This window comes from Podarcis raffonei, chromosome 8 (assembly GCF_027172205.1).
Source record: "Podarcis raffonei isolate rPodRaf1 chromosome 8, rPodRaf1.pri, whole genome shotgun sequence".
NCBI lineage: Eukaryota > Metazoa > Chordata > Lepidosauria > Squamata > Lacertidae > Podarcis > Podarcis raffonei.
The window spans coordinates 38,439,521-38,459,192 of NC_070609.1; the positions used below are offsets into that span (position 1 = coordinate 38,439,521).

At 46.2% G+C, this 19,672-nt stretch overlaps 1 protein-coding gene across 1 annotated transcript in view; it reads right to left on the reverse strand.

The window, feature by feature from the left end:
- Nucleotides 1-1,327: 1,327 nt before the first annotated feature.
- CALB2 (calbindin 2) overlaps nucleotides 1,328-19,672 on the reverse strand; it is a 32,652-nt gene continuing 14,307 nt past the window's right edge. The window contains exons 2-11 of the mRNA XM_053399390.1: nucleotides 11,900-11,976; nucleotides 10,971-11,060; nucleotides 9,774-9,854; nucleotides 8,635-8,691; nucleotides 6,989-7,066; nucleotides 5,699-5,754; nucleotides 4,201-4,240; nucleotides 3,733-3,786; nucleotides 3,205-3,276; nucleotides 1,328-1,869 (exon numbers count right to left, since the gene is read on the reverse strand). Coding sequence (XP_053255365.1) covers nucleotides 1,753-1,869; nucleotides 3,205-3,276; nucleotides 3,733-3,786; nucleotides 4,201-4,240; nucleotides 5,699-5,754; nucleotides 6,989-7,066; nucleotides 8,635-8,691; nucleotides 9,774-9,854; nucleotides 10,971-11,060; nucleotides 11,900-11,976 — 722 coding nt within the window. The 3' untranslated portion in view covers nucleotides 1,328-1,752. The remainder of the gene's footprint in view (nucleotides 1,870-3,204; nucleotides 3,277-3,732; nucleotides 3,787-4,200; nucleotides 4,241-5,698; nucleotides 5,755-6,988; nucleotides 7,067-8,634; nucleotides 8,692-9,773; nucleotides 9,855-10,970; nucleotides 11,061-11,899; nucleotides 11,977-19,672) is intronic.

The following is a 19,672-nucleotide window of genomic DNA, read 5'->3' on the forward strand; positions in this document are numbered from 1 at the left end:
TGCACTGGCATGCTTTCGAACTGCTAGGTTGGCAGGAGCTGGGACTGAGCAACGGGAGCTCACCCAGTCGTGGGGATTTGAACCGCCGCCCTTTTGATCAGCAAGTCCAACAGGCTCAGTGGTTTAGACCACAGAGCCACCCACGTCCCTAAATTAGAAATATATGCACACAGGCGGAATGGGTGAAATGGATTGGGGTCTAAACCCCACATTTGGGGGAAGGAAGGAAATGATCCAGTGTGCTTATCCAGACATGCCTTCACTTCTCCACCAAGGGTTGTTCCATATTGGTATGCCAGGTCATCCCAGAGTGTCCATGCACATGTGGGTGTCACAGATTAGATTTTTCCACGTGTGCTTTTATGCACATTCATTCACACATGCCAGCTTTCAATTGAACTCTGCCTCAATCTTTCCTACCCACACTAGTGGGTGGTGCTTGATGAGTTCTGTTGTCCCCTCCCATCTATTAGTACTTCCTCTACCCGCCCTGAGTTCTGGAAGACTGAGGTTCATTGTGAGCATGCTTACAGACATTGGTTTACATGTGTGTGTGTGGTCATCTAAAAAAATAAATTAAATACAAGTTTTCTGATATACCAGACTTGCATAAAACAGCACATTAATTTTCTTTATTTTAATGTGTTGTGCCACTCCCAGCAGGAGCCCATCAATGGAAGCAGGAATGTAGGGGGTAGCACCCAGAAAAACGTCACTAAGCACATTTTAAAAGCCCAATCCTGCCCCGACAAGGTGCTTCACAGAATCTTAGAGCTGGAAGGGATCCAAGGGTCATCTAGTCCAACCCCCCCCAATAGCAGGAATCTCAGCTAAAGCATCCATGGCAGATGGCCATCCAACCTCTGCTTAAAAACCTTTCAGTATGTCCAGAATTGGGTAACATGTGATGTGATGTTGAATTCCCAACCTTCCTCCCTTGCCACATTATCTGCAGATCAGGAAATCCAGATTAAAGGGGGGGGGAGTGTGGGCTGCTAATTGGATGAGAATGTCATGCGGATGACACACACCTCAGATGCATCAAATCCATTTTAAATTGCTGTGTGTAGACAGCCATAATGAGCCAAGTCACAAATTGCTAACTTCAGTAAGTCACTGATTCTTCCCACCCCAAAGAGTGTCTACAATGAGAAGGGAAGGCCAGCTGCACTTTTGCATTGCCAAGATCTGGGCATATTAGATTCTTACAGTTTCAGTCAAAGAGGGATTTGAATGGGTGCCAAGTCTGCCCTCTTGAAAATCTGGCCCATCCTTGCAGAGCCTTGCAACATTTAGGGAATGAAAAGATGCAACTACACAATTCCCGTAGCAGAAGATCAGTTTTATTTGTAAACTCTTCTTTGGTAATCAAGAAGACTTAGTGTGAAAAGAAAGCAAAAGATAAAAATTAAGAGCAAAAATAAAATACACTCCAGATCTGAGGATGTACAGGACACAAACTATGGTAACCAACACAGAGAGAGAAACAAGCAGGAAGAGGAAACTGATGGTTTGGATCAGAGCCCCCTCTGGGAGAGGAGGCGCCACCATCCGGCAGCAATTGTGTGCCCAAAGTCAGCAAGCAGATCAGCAAGCCAAGCCTTGCGGGGTCAAGTGGATTGCCCAGGTACAGGTTGGACAGTCGGCCTCCCGTTGCTCCTCGTGGTCTTTTTCCCTTTTTCCTTTGCCTTTGTGGTTGGTTGTGGCAGGGCGGGGGGCGGCAGGTTGAGTTGTGGAGGGGGCGGCTCATCTTTACAGAGGGGGCTCGCTGCAGAGAACGATCTCCAGTTCCTTGCGGTAAAGTTTCCCCCCATCGGACAGATTCATGATGCTCTTTCTGTAGTTGGTCAGCTGCTGGATGCCCATTTCCTGGCAAAGGGAAAAGAACAGGGGAGGGAGCAATGAAATTTCACATGACTGGAGAGGGGAGCCAAGTTCAGAGCAAGGCTTTAGAGAACTGGAAAATCTAGCAAATGGCATAGAATGGAATACCTAGCAAATGGTCTCCCTTGGGAGGTTGTGGACACTCCTTCCTTGGAGGTTTTTAAGCAGAGGCTGGATGGCCATCTGTCATGGATACTTTAGCTGAGAATCCTGAATTGCAGGGGGTTGGCCTAGATGACCCTTGGGGTCCCTTCCAGCTCTACAATTATATGATTCTATGAACTGTAGCGTTGAAAGGGGCCCAAAGGACCATCTAGCTTAAGCTCCTACAATGCAGGAATCATATAATGCACTTCTTAGCCTCCTATTTTAATGTAAAAAAAACCCAGGGTGGTCTGCTTATGGTCCCAAACAGTATTTGGAAAAGGGAATATGCAGAAAGGGAATTCTGTGGTGAGGTCCCCAGCTTTGATATCGTCTCCCCCTTGAGGTAGGATTGTCACCCTCATTGCTGGTCTTCAGAGGGCAAATGAGGACTCTTTTATCCAGGCTTCTGTAGTTTATTTATGGGATTTTCACCCGCAGCAACAATATGTGAATGAATATTTTAATAACTTCTTAGTTTTGCATTAACACTTTTATTTTAGTTACTGTTTTATTGATGTCTGTGTTATGCAGTTCATACCTGTTGTATATCGCCCCAGGCTGCTGTGGACGAAAGGTGATTTGTCTCAAAACACACAGAGACCAACACACACACACCTAATATCATGAGCCCAGAACTCAACAATCACCCCTCTTTCACTCCTACAAAGCTGGATACAAAAAGTAAATGTTTAATAAAAGCTGAAAGCCAACTACACTGAAGAATCAAATCTTACACTTAAAAATTCCAAGTTCTGACTATGGGGAATGAGAAGTTTTTCACATGCAGCTTTTAAGTGTATGAATTTTAAAACCAGAGGCTCCATTTTGAATTAAGCCTCCAATTGCTAGCAGTGCATTTGCACCAATAAGGAAAGGGTACTAGATCCCTCAAGACAGGGTGCAACGGTGCGATCTTTCAGACATCGTTTTTGGGACAGATTTGCAAATAAATTTTCTCACTTGATGTTTGTGCATCGGGCTATAATCTTCACAGTAAGTGCTTGGACATTCCTCATAATGTGTGCTCTGGGGTGAGGAGGGCCCGCCCCCAATCTTGTGTGTTCTTCTCTCTCTCTCTCTCTCTCTCTCTCTCTCTCTCTCTCTCTCTCTCTCTCTCTCTCTCTCACACACACACACACACACACACACACACAAACCACCTTATGTACTCACTTTCTTGTTTTTCTCATAGAGATCTTTCAGAAGAGCATCTAATTCATTCTCATCAATGAAGCCGTTTCCATCCTGGATATTAATGGTAGGAGATAATAGAGAGAGATTAGACTATTCTTTCAATGCAAGGTACACTATTCCCCAACCCTGAAAGTCTTCTCTTCCTTCACTTGTAATCTGCAGGCACACCTGCCTTACTCTCCATCCCAGCTGTTTGAAAATTTTCTGCTTTGCAGCTGCTTTCTTGTTTGCAACCCTGGAAATATAAGCATCATCAAAGGAAAACCGTACTTTATTCGAACAAAGTGGTCAACTTGGCAAACTGTAGAAACAGTATCAGCTGGATGGCTTTCTTCACACGCCTACTCATTGCCCCCAAGGAGAACAGACCAAGCTGAGGCTCTTTTGGGCCAGAAGAGAGTTCCACGCATGGCCAGCCCAAGACATTTTGGCACCTGAGGTGAGCCACAAAATGGGGCTCCTCCCTGGCCAGGGAAGAAGGGGTGAGTGAAGATCTAGATATTGTACCTTGTCATAAAATGCAAAGATAGCATTGAATTCGTCAGAATCTAGCTTCATTCCCTGAATAAATGAGAAGGAGAAATGGATTAAGACAGGGGTCAGCAAACTTTTTCAGCAGGGGGCCGGTCCACTGTCCCTCAGACCTTGTGGGGGGCTGGACTATATTTTTTTGGGGGGGGGATGAACCAATTCCTATGCCCCACAAATAACCCAGAGATGCATTTTAAATAAATGCACACATTCTACTCATGTAAAAATACCAGGCAGGCCCCACAAATAACCCAGAGATGCATTTTAAATAAAAGGACACATTCTACCCATGTAAAAACACGCTGATTCTGAAACTGTCTGCGGGCCAGTTTTAGAAGGCGATTGGGCCGGATCCGGCCCCCGTGCCTTAGTTTGCCTACCCATGGATTAAGATAAACAGGAGGAAAGCAACCCCACCAACATCCCACCAACCCTTTTTTTTACCTGAAACTTAAGAAGGAAGTTCTCTTGCACAGGCAATAGTCTGCAACATGAATGGGATAATGTCAGACAAAAGAATGTACAGCATGACTTTTGCCAGGAAGAAAAGGGATCAGCACCACCTCTGAATAGATGAGTTTTGTCTGTCAGTTCCAGATGTATTTTGCTTGGGGCAAACTTTTAGATGGAATGTGGATTTCTGGAGCTGGGATGATAGTTGGAAACTGGACCGTGCCTTACTGGGATTGGAGACATTTGCCTCAGAAGTCCTTTTGAAACATGGTCATCTTACAGGGACAAGTGGCAAGAAACCCGTCTGCTCAAGATGTGGGTTAAATGGGTGTGACTGTGAGGTAGGTGAGGCTGCAGGCCAAATTTAACTGACATTAATTTAATGTCTTTTTTTTTAATGATATTTATTAAAATTTCAAAAGAAATTACAAAAGTAATAAAAAAATAGAAAAAAGAAAACAAAAGATACAAAATACAGAGGAAATAAAAACAATTAAAAATAAATCCATCTTTCCATGCCTTGCCTTTCATTTACTTGTTTCCTTGACCTCCTCACACCTCCCTTTTTTGTATTCCAGTTCGAATGGTTAATTCAGCAAATCCTTTCCCTCTTTGTTTTTATCTTAATTCTTTATCTTAACATATTATAACTTTATATTTTCATCTATTAACAATCCATTTTTACATACTCCTTTTTAACATTGTTGCTAAAACCGCTTCATTTCATTCCGACATCATTTTAGCATTCATTAATTTTACAATGTTTCTGTAGATAATCTTTAAATTTCTTCCAATCTTCTTCCACCGACTCTTCTCCCTGGTCACGGATTCTGCCAGTCATTTCTGCCAGACATTAATTTAATGTCACCCAGCGTGCTTTGTGGGTGAGTCAGGATTTGAACTTTGGTCTCCTGGATCTTAGTCTGACACACTAACCACTATTCCACATTGATCCAGCCTTGCACAACCTGGAAAATGCCTACCACCTCATTCTTTTCGACTGCAGCCCCCATTGGCTGTGCTGGCTGAGGGTAAGGAGAGCTGTAGTAGTCCAAAACAGTGGGAAAGCATCAGGTTGGGAATCACTCAGGAAGAAACTCAACTATTCACACTGGAAGGGTACATTGGAGATTGCGCCCAGAGAAAAAAAGATTCTACACTTATATTATTTCTGCCATATGGAGGGGTGTGGGGAGGTCTGAGGGCACGAGAGCATTGTTTAGAAACGGCAGGAGCAGCAAACTCTCAGACAAAATCAGAGTTTTCCCTGCCAGAAAAGTCACAACCAAAGAAATATGTTTGGCTTTTGGGGGTTTATAACAATGTGATGGATCAATGGACTCCCTTGGAAAGTGGTGGACTCCCATTCACTAGAGATTTTTAAACACAGGTTGGATGGCCATCCATCAGCTGTGATTCCTGCATTGCAGGGGGTGACCTAGATGACCCTTGGGATCCCCTCCAATCCTATGGATTCTATGAATCTTACCGTGACATCTCCGACAGGCAGAGCTTCCCATCCCCATTCAAGTCAAACATTCGCAGCTGTGGGGTCAGAAAGCGACAGTCGTGAGTGGCTCCTAAATTAAAGGTTTGGCCTGCAACAAGACACTCCTAATGACAGTAACAATAATTTTATTATTTATATGCTGCTCATCTGGTTGGATTGTCTCAGCCATTCTGGGCAGTGGTGGAGGAAGCCGCTCGGGTGCCTGGGGCGCACCTATAGGAGCGGGACACTGCAGGGCCTCTGGAGTCTGCCTGCCTCCTCCCACTCAGCTGCCCTACACCTGTGGGGGGGAGGCAGTGGGCGGACCGTTTGGGCAGCGTGGAGCCTACGCGCCCCCAAGCCACCATGTCTCTCCCAGGAGAGATGCGTGGCTCGGGCGTGCTGCAGGCCTCACGGTGAGTGCTGCCCGGCATTTCGTCACCCCTCTCAGTGATGAGACCCGAGGCGGACCACACCCACTGCACCCTCCTTCCTCCACCCCTGACTCTGGGTGGCTCCTACCAGATGGCCTCTTTTCATTGCCCCTCTGCAATGCAATGTGAAGTGAAGTGTATTCATATTACCACCTTAAAGTGCAGTGAAGTTGCATTTCAGAGCACCTTCTCCTTTAGCTGTTCACATCAGCACAGCTTCATTTGTGTCAGACTTGTTTCTGTTTGTGTACACACTATGGGGCATTGACAGGGCAGGGATGTCTCTACCCCATGCAAAGGTGTTTTTGCGCCTTGGCTGCGGCTCAAGGACCCCAGTCAGTATGAAGCTGTTTGAGAAACAATGGCATCAAACAGTAGCATTTTATAATGAAGGACAGAATACACATGCATTTGGGATAACGACCACGGATTAAAAACCCAGAACTGGATCTGCTGGGAGTGCACAGTCAACCAGAGTGTGAACACAGCCTCTGCTGAAATCGGCAGAGGTAGCACAGCAGCCCCTGAAGAAGCCTACTTGCTTCCTCTTCTCCAGATTCCCTTGAAAAAAGAAAACGGAAGACACTTCTGGTGTCTTTGGAAAAACAAAACGAACTGGCCAAGGTTAGGAGTTGTAGTCTAAAACATCTGGAGGGCATCAGGTTGAAGAAAGCTGATGTGGACTGCAGCCAGAGAGGGCACTTTTAAAGCCTAACTAATTAGTTGTGGCAGGAGCTTTTGGGGGATACAGCCTATGGGGGACAGAGGAAGCCTGCAGGCAGTTCTGGAGTTGAGCAACGGACCTCTCCATCCCCACAAGAGACCTTCCTACTCCCAGGGGGCTTCTTGCACTTACGATGGTCTGTGTATACTCTTGCAGCTTTGGTTCGTCGTAGGGCCGGTTGGCTTTTTCAAGCAAGTCCGAAAGAAATCCCTACAAAAAAGAGAAGGCATGAGAAGGCGCAGATTGATTTACAGCCCCATCGTAAACATGCCCACTCAGAACTAAGCTCAACTGTAAGCTCAACAGGCCTTGATGTCCTAGGAAGCAAGCACAGAAATGCAGAAGAAATGAGGCATCCTGGGGAGGACTCAACTGTTGCTGAAAAAGGCAGCTACAATTGTCCTTCCTGCATAAACACCACCACCACTGGCCCCAGTCCCCCGTGACAGTGTAGGGGAAGCAGGCAAAGAGAATCCCACCACAGTAAGGCCAGACATCTCCTAGCAGGACATTACAGTAAGAAGTGGAATGAGCTGTGCATAAAAGCTGCAGTGCTGCCTTTTAACAAGAGACTCTTCCATTGGCCAAAACTGGCTTCTGTTTGGTTTAGAGTCTTGATTTGTAAAATGGGGTTAAGGGCAAATGCTGTGGCGACAATAAAGAGCAAGAAGCATTTGCACACGAGAAGTGCTCTAGAAACTGTGAATAAGTGCGCAGCACACCTTTCAGTGTGACATACAATCATAGAACTGTAGAGTTGGAAGGGACGCCACAGGCAGGGGGTGGCTTTTGAAGAGGGTCAGACAGACCTATGGAGGAGGAGGCGGAGGCGGAGGCGGAAGAGGAGATCAGTGGCTACTACCCACTAAGGCTATTTTCTTCCTCCATGGTTGGAAGCAGTGTGCATCTGAATGTCGGTTGCTGGGAATCACAAGCAGGGAGAGAGCTGCTGCTGTGCTCAGGTCTGGCTGGTGGGCTTCCTACTTGAGGCATCCTGGGAGCAGCATGCCGGACTAAAGGGGGGCACTTTGGCCTGATCCAGCTGCCTGATCTTTTTTTTTTTTTTGTCCTTGGAGTTCCCTATGAGGAGGAGCTCCATTCCCCTCCATTCCTTCAGTCCACAGCAATGAGATGCTGCAGAGTCTACACCTCTTGCCTGCTCCATGCAGAGATTTGGATGCAGCTGGGGAAACACGTAAGAGCATGGCAACGTGATGGATAGGGAGGCCATTTTCAGCACAAACAAAAGATGTTGTTGCCGCTGTTTGGATCCTTGTTGAAGCCGCCTCTTAGTGCTGCTGCTCTTCCTCCCACTCCGCCACGCCTCAAGTGCTAAGGACAACAGCAGTATCAGAGCCGTGATCAATGGATGCTTTGTGAAGAGCAGGGGAGGGGGGGTCGTTGTTATAGAATAGTTGTTCAAAGAGTGAATTGCCAGCCACAAAATACCCGGGAGAGTCAAATCTCACTTCATCATTGTGCTTGCACAGGAAAGCCTCTCTCGACCTCAGCTCCCACCTATAATGTGGCCATCTTAACACCGGCCAACCCTACAAGGCTATTACAAAGAGTACTGAAAACCAAAGAGAAGTGCTTTGAAGATGCTGAGCACTGATATTGCACAGAGGCTATTTGTGCATTAGAAAGTGTGTGTGTGTGTGTGTGTGTGTGTGTGCGCAAGTATGTAATTGGCATTAACTTTTAAAAGATGTTTATCCCTGTGAGCCATTTTGCATCTGGTTCTATCTTCTCTTAGCCCTGACCTCAGCTCAGCCCACCTTGAGCTCATTGGCTTCGATGTAGCCACTGCGATCGGTATCATACTTCCGCCAAGCCTGCAATGGAAAGAGCACAGATTTGTCACAACAATTGCATTTATATTGATTTTTATACATTTTGGGATTTATAACCCACCTTCTCACAAAATGCCCCAAGGTGGCTAAGAACAGCAGCAGCAGCAGCAGCATCAATAATGAAGAAAATAACAAATGAATCAGCAGATTAGGAAAAAGCAATCATGAGCCGGTAACTGAAAATCCATCAGAGAGCAGTTCAATCAATTAAGAAATGGTCTTTGGAGCCATCCTGTGTCACAGAGCAACCGCTTTCCAAATCTTCAGTATCAGTGGGAAAGGATTCTCAATATTGTTTTCATCTGGAGAAAGGCCAGCACAGTGGAAAACGCTGTGTCAAGGGTTCACCTTCATTATTGAAAGAATGAATATTTTAAGCACAAATTATTATAAGCAGATCAATTTTAATATTTAATTGCCTGTGCCTGTCACACAACTTAATTTGCCCATTAGCTAACAACAGATGGACTCCAGTTTCATTTCCCAACACGGTATTCATTTCCTATTATTCATTTTAATTGCTTGGATGGATCGCTGTTTCACAGCTGTTGGATGTATGTCTCAAGATGACGACATATCAGTGGCGTTTTTATTTATTTATGTGCCTCTAGGGCAGACAGCACCTATTTGCTTCCAGGGAGAAGTTGCCCAATGCCAACCTTATGACAGCCCTGCTGGCCTGGCCTCCTCTGCTTCACTAAGTGGGCCGTAGCCCTGTAGCAAAAGTTCTGGGGCGAACAGGCTGGCCCGTTTCCAGCTGGTGCCTATCTCAGAGCTGAAATCCTGTAACTTTTCATATGACAAATGTTATTGTGTATTTTTTGTCCTGCTCTCGGTGCTCTGCAGTGCAAGAGGGCCTTTCCAGATGGCAATAATGTAATAATACTGGGGAAGCAACACAGAATAACTAACGAAGCAGATTGATGTGGATGGCCCAGTACAAATCCACTACCAATCACTCTTACAACGTCAGCAGCATCTTGCAAAATTCACCTGCTAAGAACAAAACCCACGACAGTCTGGAGGAGCCCCAAATGAGATAGCAGGAGCCAAGTTCTTCTTACCTCCATGAATTCGGCACTGGAGCCAACATGCTGCCGGAAACACAGCAGGAAGTTCTCCTCTGTGGGCAAAATCTGTGCCAGCTGGGTGTGGGAGGGGGAGGAGAAAGAGATAAGAAAGGCAAGTCAACTTCAGAGAGAGAAACTGGTTGAGAACAGTGTAGACGATATGAACAACTGCTTAAAAGTATGTTCCTGGTCTCCTTTCCCCTGACCTTCTGTCTTGCCATTTTTCTAGGAAAGAATATAGGGAGAAGTTCAACTTGGGCAGTTTGGAGCAAGCCCACTTTAGATCACTGAAGTGAACTGTTGGCACTCCAAAGGATTCCTGGTCACAGGGTAAAATGACTGGTTTTAGAACAGCATAATCCAGATTAGGGAAGCTGCTGAGAAATATGCTCAGGAGGATTCCTCAGAGCAACCAAGGGCCAAACTACATATGATGTCCATTGTACGAATGCACTTAACAAACACATTTTTGTTATTTATGTAGCAGCTGCAGGGAAGCTTGAACAGTCTCTGGAGGGAAACGCTTTGGGATACAGCACCTGCATGGCCTGCAGAAGGTCCCGTATTCAAATTCCGGTGGCATCTCTAGGTGGGGCTGGGAATGTCCCCTCTGATTCACCCTGGAAAGCCATGGTGGCCGCTTGGTATTATGCTAGATGGGCTTCCTCCGGCTCTTGCTGCCTGCTGTTCTGCATTCTCCAAGGCTTTAGTACAGCCTTCCCCAAGCTGGTGCCCTCCAGATGTCTTGGACTACAACTCCTGCCATTCCCAGCCATAGGATCCTGGGACTTAGGGGAGCATAACCATGCTGATGAGGACTGATAGTTGTGGCTCAGAACCACCGGAAGGCACCAGATTGGGGAAGGCAGCTCTAGCAGGGCTGAGGCAAACAGCAACAACAGTGTGGAGATCAGCCACCTCCTCTTGCCCTCCTGAGGGATGGTGAGGATTGGGCCCAGAGGGTAAGAGCAGCAAGGAGGCATGGCAGTGGCAAGAGGGGCAATCTTCTTCCCATCAGGAGATCTGCAGCATTTCCCCTTTGCTGAGTTTGTCCCTGCCTGCATATAGGCAGACTCAGAGCAGTCATCATGCAGAGAGGGGCGAGCGTTCTGCCGAATGCACAGGCTCACACCCTCTTCAGGGCAGGGGGCTTCTGGACTTCTGCAGGGGGGAGGGTGTCACACAGCTCACCTCAGACATTTCAATTTTCCCATCGGCGTTCTTGTCGTATTTCCGCATGAACTCCTGCATCTTCTCTGCAACATTGACATTTTTCGATTCCTGAGAAAAGAGGGGGCACAGCTCACTCCTCTGATGCAGGCTCAGCTTGGTGGGTGGGGAGAAACAAAGCCACTTCTGGGCTCAGTCCTGTGCCCAGACCAGCAGGCGAGCTGCATTTTGAAGAGAAATGGCATTTGGGATCCATAAAGGTAAAGGTACCCCTGACCGCTAGGTCCAGTCACGGACGACTCTGGGGTTGCGGCGCTCATCTCGCTCTATAGGCGGAGGAAGCCGGCGTTTGTCCTCAGACAACTTCCAGGTCATGTGGCGAACCAGAGCAGCACACGGAAACACCGTTTACCTTCCCACCGGAGTGGTACCTATTTATCTACTTGCACTTTTACGTGCTTTCAAAGTGCTAGGTTGGCAGGAGCAGGGACCAAGAAACAGGAGTTCACCCCGTCGCGGGGATTTGAACCGCCAACCTTCTGATTGTCAAGCCCAAGGCTCAGTGGTTTAGATCACAGCGCCACCCGCATCCCACTTGGGATCCATACACCTCCCCATTGAGTGCAGCCCCGTCCCCGGCAGGCTTTGCTTTTAAAATCCCCAAACATAGATGGAACAGAAGTTGTCACTCAGAAACACCTCTGGGGGCCACAGATTCCCCCAACCTTTGCAGTAAAGCAACAGTGTTGAATAATAAGAATATGACATTTTGATTAACCTAAAGGCAAAAATTACAGCAATGCAAACTTTAAAACCCTGTTTAGCCCTTTCTTTTAGGGGTCAAGCTAGATGCTTACTCCCAAGTAAATGGGCACAGAACAGCCTAAGCTGAAAACAGGAATAGAAGCAGAAGTTAATGGGTGGGAGAAAGAAAATGCACTGGTCATTACCATTCCTGCTCCCTTCCTGGCGCTCTCTAGCTCTTGGAAGAAGCTTTCCAGTTCTTTGCCTTCAATGTAGCCGTTTCCTGAAAGAAGAAGCACAAAGGGAGCAATAAGGAGCATTCGAAGCTGGAAAAAAGGATAGCAGAAGGCATCTCTCATCTTGCTTTGAGTAACAAATGAACGTGGCGTGTGCTACCCTTTCATCCAGCCATGTCTTCACCTCCCCACCAAGGATGTTTCCACACTGACATGCCAGGTCAGGCTCTGTACACACCAGTGTCCATGCACACATGAGTGCCACAGATAGAGTCTTCCATGTATACTTTTGTGCACATTCATTCATGCATGTGAGCTTCCAGTTGAACTCTGCCTCAGTTTTTCCTATCCACACTGGTGGGTCGTGCTTGATGGGGTATGTTTTCCCCTCCCCTCAATTAGTACTTCCTCTGCCCTCCCTGAGTTCTGGAACCTTGAGGTCCATTGAGGGCATGCCTAGAGGCATTAGTTTTTGGGGGGGGCACAATTATTTTATTTTTTTGAGCTACAAGTTTTCTGAAATGCCAGACTTGCACAAAACAGCAGGCTAATCAAGATACAAACATGTACTGCCGTTCATGTCAAGAAATACACACCTTCACAAAGCCAGAAAAACAGCTCCTCCCTTGCTTTAGCGGCACCATTTCACAGCCCTGATATTTTACAGTAAAATGCCAAAAACAAAACAAAAAGCTTTCCAAGATTGGAAATGTAAAATACATGCACCACATATTTACTGTCAAAACCAGTTGGTCACTACAGAATAATTATTTAAAAATTAGTATTAGTTTCTTGCCAAGTGACATCAGTGACACCTAAGTAATCCCTGCATAATTGTTTTAAAATTTAGGATTGGAGGGAGAAAGGGAGAGATTAACAACATAATCCTAGATCTACTCAAAAGTACAGCAGAATCCTAATCATGTCTGCTCAAAAGTAAATCCTGTTGAATCTAATAGTGTTTACTCCCAGGTAAATGGAATGAGGATTGCAGCCTTACTCCCAGAAAAGTTAATACAGGATGCCGGGACTAGATTAAAAACAGGCTATGAAATAGACAAATAAACTGCCCTATTCAGCAGCCCAGGAAAAATTAAACTTGTATAGCTCATTATGTTTAGAAGAAAATATCAACACATTTTAATGGCATCATAAGCTGCATTTACACTCTTATATTTCTCTTCAAAAAACATGATTGCAAATAAGAAAACACATAAAGGTAAAGGTAAAGGTACCCCTGCCCGTACGGGCCAGTCTTGACAGACTCTAGGGTTGTGCGCCCATCTCACTCAAGAGGCCGGGGGCCAGCGCTGTCCGGAGACACTTCCGGGTCACGTGGCCAGCGTGACATCGCTGCTTTGGTGAGCCAGAGCCGCACACGGAAACGCCGTTTACCTTCCCGCTAGTAAGCGGTCCCTATTTATCTACTTGCACCCGGGGGTGCTTTCAAACTGCTAGGTTGGCAGGCGCTGGGATCGAGCAACGGGAGCGCACCCCGCCGCGGGGATTCGAACCGCCGATCTTTCGATCGGCAAGCCCTAGGCGCTGAGGCTTTTACCCACAGCGCCACCCGCGTCCCAAGAAAACACATACACACACACAAAAGCTGTGTGTACATTTTTGTTATCACCACCACAGAAATGGTTAAATGTATGTGCCTACCAAGATGCTGCCTATATGTGTTCTTTGATTTTCTGGAACTCCTACTGGATGTACACAGAGAGAGAACAGTGGGAGAGCAGGCACATGTGGTGCCACTGCTGAAAGCCAAAAACTCACTCAACGCCCATGATGTGTGCACCCGCTTCCCCATTACATATATGCAGTATCTGGGCAGCAAGGAGACAGAAGCAGGAACAGGCAGCTCTAAGATTTCCCAGCTCCTCCTGGTGATGTCCAAAAAGGTCACTTGCCATTCATTGGCTAGAACCCTGCAAAGTAGAGTCCACCAAAAAGACTAGCTCAGTTCACAGAAATTGTGACACAGGGGTGGAGGTGTTAATGGATTGGCTCATATCTTCTGATCTAGAGAATGGAGGAAGTTACTTTTTAAAAAACCCCAAGGCTAAGCAACCAGGGGCTCTGCTGGCCTTGAGGTCCCCCCCAAATCTGACCCTTTCTGCCAAGTGTTGGCAGCCCTGATGGCACACAGCAAAATGTCAACACACATGTAAAAAACCCCAAAACAAACCACCCACACAATGCTCTTTCGTATGTCTGCAGTTGAGTAACAAGCAATTATATGTTGGATTTTTTTTGCTTACCAATTTGTCTGCTAATCAGGAAAACTTGAATTAAATGAGGGTGGGGGAGTGTGGGCTGCTGCTTGAATGAGGAAAACCTTGTGTTGGACAATGTGGAATCATGCATACACGAGGTGCCTTGACTCCATTTTAAATTACCTTGTGTAGACAGCCTCTGCCACCCTGGATTGAATCACTAATGTAGGAGCCAACCTGGCATTCAATATAAGACCAAAGTGGATGGGTTAGAAAGAGTGGATCCTTCTCAGACTTGGCCTCCTGAGTTCTCTGCGCAGCACCAGTGTAGGCTTGTGGGGTTGTGGAGAATGAATAGCTGTAGCTAACAGGGATTACATCTCCATCTCCCTTCCGGCAGGATGCAGTTTTTAAGTATTGGGACATACTGCTGGGCATTGAAGGAGACCACTCTGCTCTGAGGTTGATTTCTGAAGTATTTCTGAGAACCCTACTAGGGAAGTTTCTGGCTGATGCTGTGGGCGCTCCCGCTGAAGCCTGTGAGATGTGTCATTCTATAAGGCCCCTTTGAGACCCAGATGTAGTGAAAAGTAGGGTATAAGTTTAATTAAATAAGTAAACCCAACACCATTTTTTCTGAGTGGTTCAGGGTCTATGCTCCATCTTGGCCCACAAGGAGATGCAAGAGAGCTCCTGGAAGTAAGTGGTGGCACATTTGTAAGACACTGAGGCCAAACACACCCACACCCTTTTGGATCTGCCATGACTAGGGTATCAAGAATTCTGCAGTCGTGTCACTTAAATTTGTAGAATACATTTCAGTTATTGCAACCTGAGGATGTGGACCAGGTGCTTGGAGGGGAGTGTAGCCTCCCATATGCCTGCTGGACCCTGGATCCTTCATGGCTGGCAACATTTAGCCAAGGGAGACTAACCAAGAATTGACAGTGCGGCCCAATGAGGGAGGGGAGGTTAACTTCCCAGTTATATAAATTCATTTAAATACAGAAATCACCACCTTTTATGCAGCACAGTATTTCATCTGTTTCAGCAGAACTATGAATCCATACCTGACTCCCAGTGAGAGGCCAGATTCTCCAGTAAGGAACTGAGGTACCCCCCTCTCCACACTCCTAGCTGACAATGAATGAATTTGGGAGGAGCTGGTTTGGTCACCATCAAGCAGCTTGTCCAATTAGCTGCTAATTTCTGTCTCAATGGCTGACATATCTGTCTGCTCCCTGAGTTGCAAATGTTCTGCCAATAGAAAGCTGGCTCAGCAGGCCAAAGGCTTTCTAATTCCCTCTTTATGAAAGTTTCCGCCTTTCTGACTTGAACATTTCTCTTTTGTGCTTTTCTTTGAGTACACTTTCAAATATTGTTTAAAATAATTTAATGGTAGTGGCTCAAATATCAAAGAATTAAAAGGAAAGGCATCGTTATACCTACTGGGCCTCATTCTGCAGGGAGTCCAAAAAATTCTGGTTTTCATATGGCACCACTTAAAAATCATTTGGACGAGGGTTTTTCAAAGCAGCAGAAAACTCTTTCATATAGAAACAAGCTGCCCAGCAAAGCTCTTATTAAATGGCACACAGCTCACTCTGATTTCTCCACAGTTGCTGCTGCTGGCTTGGCAAGCTTCTCTTTGAAGGACAGAGGCCCCCTTCACTTCTTATCTTGAATGCGACTAAGCGCATTCCAGAAGTGTGCATGCAGACGAAAGCTCATACCAAGAACTAACTTAGTTGGTCTTTAAGGTGCTACTGGAAGGAAAAAATTTTGTTTTGTTTTGACTATGGCAGACCAACACGGCTACCTATCTGTAACTTAGTCTAGATTGTTAAAGTCTCTTCCTTAGGGGCTACCTACCAGGTTGCAGTCAGTTTTACAAACCTCTCTATTGTTAAACCTTTCGGTTAACTGTGGAAAATACACGACAAACCTTCACTCTAACAATAACCCTGTGAGGGAAGTTGCTAAGGAACCCATTTTAAGAAAGGGGAACTGAGACAGCTTGCTTGAAGCCACCTCAGAATCTGCAGCTCAGTGGCTACTTGAACCCAGGTATGGCAGATGCACATGCAACACCACAGCTGTGTGCATGGAGTTGTTGCAAGTCAACCGGTCCGTGTGAAAAGCTTGAGTCATTAAGAAGGTCTGAAAACACTCTTTCTGATTTGGAGATATTTAAAGCAGGGTAAGAAGAAGATGTGGGTGGCGCTGTGGTCTAAACCACAGAGCCTATGAGTTGCCGATCAGAAGGTTGGCGGTTCGAATCCCCGTGACGGGGTGAGCTCCCGTTGCTCGGTCCCTGCTCCTGCCAACCTAGCAGTTCGAAAGCACACCAGTGCAAGTAGATAAATAGGTACTGCTCCGGCGGGAAGGTAAACGGCGTTTCCGTGCGCTGCTCTGGTTCGCCAGAAGTGGCTTAGTCATGCTGGCCACATGACCCGGAAGCTGTACGCCGGCTCCCTCAGCCAGTAAAGCGAGATGAGCGCCGCAACCCCAGAGTCGTCCATGACTGGACATAACGGTCAGGGGTCCCTTTACCTTTTAAGAAGAAGAACAGCTAAACACCTGTAACCCGCAAAGGTATTACAAGAAGCAATTGATTATGAATTGGTTAGATTATTCCCTTTCACAATATAGAACATAAGAAGAGCCTGCTGGATCAGGCCAATGGCCTATGGGGAAACTGGCAAGCAGAACTTGAATATTCCAAGCATTACTGCCTCCGACCATGGAGGCAGAGCATAGCCATCATGCCCAAGGGTGTGGGACGGGCTCGTGAATCTTTAATAGGCACACTGAAGAGCGGAATTTGGCTGAATCCTCCAGCAGTGAGAAGGAGTGTCTGTGGAGGCTCCGTCTTCTACAGAACTACACTTTGAAGCCAGAATCATGTTCTAGAAGGCCTGCAAGTGTCCCTTCCAACTCTGGGGACCCCAAGCAGGATGGAAATGAGTGTTCTGAAAAACATCTTTTAATGGTATTTCTCATGAATAGACAGGGAGGCTTAATATGCATTTATTCATACTCCTAGAGAAGTCTCACCAAATTAGGTCAGCTGAAGCAAGGCTCTTATAAGACCTGACTTACTAAAACAGTCAATGCATTTTTAAATTCCTCGCAAAAAGTTCTGCTACGCTAATGCCCTCCAGGCCATCCGGGGACCTGATTAGCCTCTCAAAAGAGGGTCTCATACAAGTCAGCCAGGAAGGCAGAAGGGCACATAATCTCTTCTGCACCATCAACACAAACTGTGATGGCTCCTTCCAATAGAGTGTCATTGGAGAACATTTTGGGAAGGTACCAAGCCTTCCTTCGATGTATTACCAGGTGCAGGATGGCTTTTCATGAGTTATTAGGGGAAACTTCAACACTAAAGTTTCATAATGTCAGACATGCACAGTTATCAACATTTATAAACAGGAGAGTCTGAATGTTCAATGTGTCTCTTTCTAAGCCTTTGGACTTCAGCCATCAGCTTCAAAGGAGAAACAGCCTCAGACTGGAGAGCCAAAATTAGCCCTTTGGACTCCCCCTAGGCCACACAGCTGGTTCAGAGCCCCAAGAGGCTTTCGGGAGCAAGATGGAAAGCAGAGAGAGAAAGAGAGAGCTGGATGCTTTCCTTGTACTGGTGACCTTACACCAGGCATAGGCAAACTCAGCCCGCTAGATGTTTTGAGACTACAATTCCCATCATCCCTGACCACTGGTCCTGTTAGCTAGGGATGATGGGAGTTGTAGTCCCAAAACATCCGGAAGGCCAAGTTTGCCTATGCCTGCCTTACACTCTGAATCCCTGGCAACCTCTCCCATGGCTTTTATGTGGGCATCCCTAGCTTATCTCACGATGGAGGTGTAAGGGTTCTAATTTGTTCTGCTTTCAGACTGTGGCTTGCTTTCATTAATAAAATCCTTAAGCATGTCTGTTTCCTTTAGGACTCAGAAGAGTGGTTGCCAGAGGATTTCACTGGACGCCTCCTGAGCATCCAATGGGAACACTACTAGCAGCCCTGCCATTAGGCTGGTATACACTTTGTGACCCTCCAGTTCTTTGTAGGCATGTAGTCCTCGGAAAGGGCACCTTCACAAGATTTGCCTGGGAGTTAAAAAGCTGCCTATCACCCAAATATGCATCTGTGGTCCTTGAGATGTTGCAGTGTTGCAGGACACGGTAGTATGAGAGGAGCTGGGATGGGTGGGGAGCATGGTTTTCTTTAATTCTCCCAATATCCTTGTGAACAATTTATTGTCCCCTCTCATAAATGCAACGCAGATCAAGTAATGAAAAGACGGTCCTGATTATGCTGGGTAAATTGTCTTGTTCTTCTTCTTTTTGTTTTGTCTTGAGTTACCCATTAACTACCTAAAGACAGTTGTAATTAAGCGGTATATTAATTGTCAAAATAAAAATGCAATTTGGCCAGCCCTGAACTCCCCTGGCACTCCCTCTTCCACCCTGACCTTTTCCAGCTGTGTGTGGCACAAGAAATCAGCCTGCATGGGCAACTGCTGGGCCCCCTTTTCCCAGGTCCAGGAGAAGCAAAGCAGCTGGCAGTGCTTCACCCATTTCTCCTCCAATGGGCACCTGGGTAGGCAGGAGGGCTGGCTGTTGCCTGTCCTGTCTGCACAGTGGGCAGCCCAGTCATCATTCTGACTCCTGGGCTGAAATCCAATATCAGCATTCTATTTGGGAGTGCAGCGAGAAGGATAATAGATAGGCACAGCATTTTATAAAACCAAAATTGATAAGCTCCATCAATGCCATCATTCAGCCAGTAATAGATGAACTCTTGGAGGAGAGCCCATTCAAAATGGAGCCTGTAACAAAGGCAATAAATCAAAATAATGTGGTAGTTAATTATTCTTTTGCCTTGTTCTGGCCTGCTGCACAGCCGTAAACCTCAGCTTTTCGAAAATGCTGTCCTTGGCTCTGAATTGCAGTATAAACCAAGCAGAGATTTTATATGCAAACTTGAAATACACAGCACTTTTTAAATCCCTTAATCAAACCCCTTTACACATTAGAACTCTTATCATGCCTTGCAATTTTCAGGGCTTTTGTTGTTGATAGCAGTATTGCAACTCTTCCTCCAAGGAGATGAGTGGTGTATGTGGTTCTCTTTCCCTCACAACAATCCTGTGAGGTAGGTTAGACTGCAAGAGATTCATGGCTAAGTGGCAATTTGAACCAGGGTCTTCCCCCAGTCTGAGTCCAATTCTCTAACTGCCACTACAGAATGGGTTGTTGCATTGCCAGAAGTAGGGAATCTGCCTTGATATGCTTCTCCTTCCCAGCAGTCAACCTTCCTAGGCAAAGCAAACCGAACTTCATTTCAGCATCTGCTCCACCTTGACTCCTACCAGATTTAGAGAGCTTCACCACAAACCATCTTACCTTCCTGTTGCCTGTCTGCATTTTTTTTTAACTATCTATGAAGTTTGGATAACTCAAAAGCCTTGCAGACTCTTTTGTGGACATTTTGATTGGTCCTACTAATGGCATCATCGAACT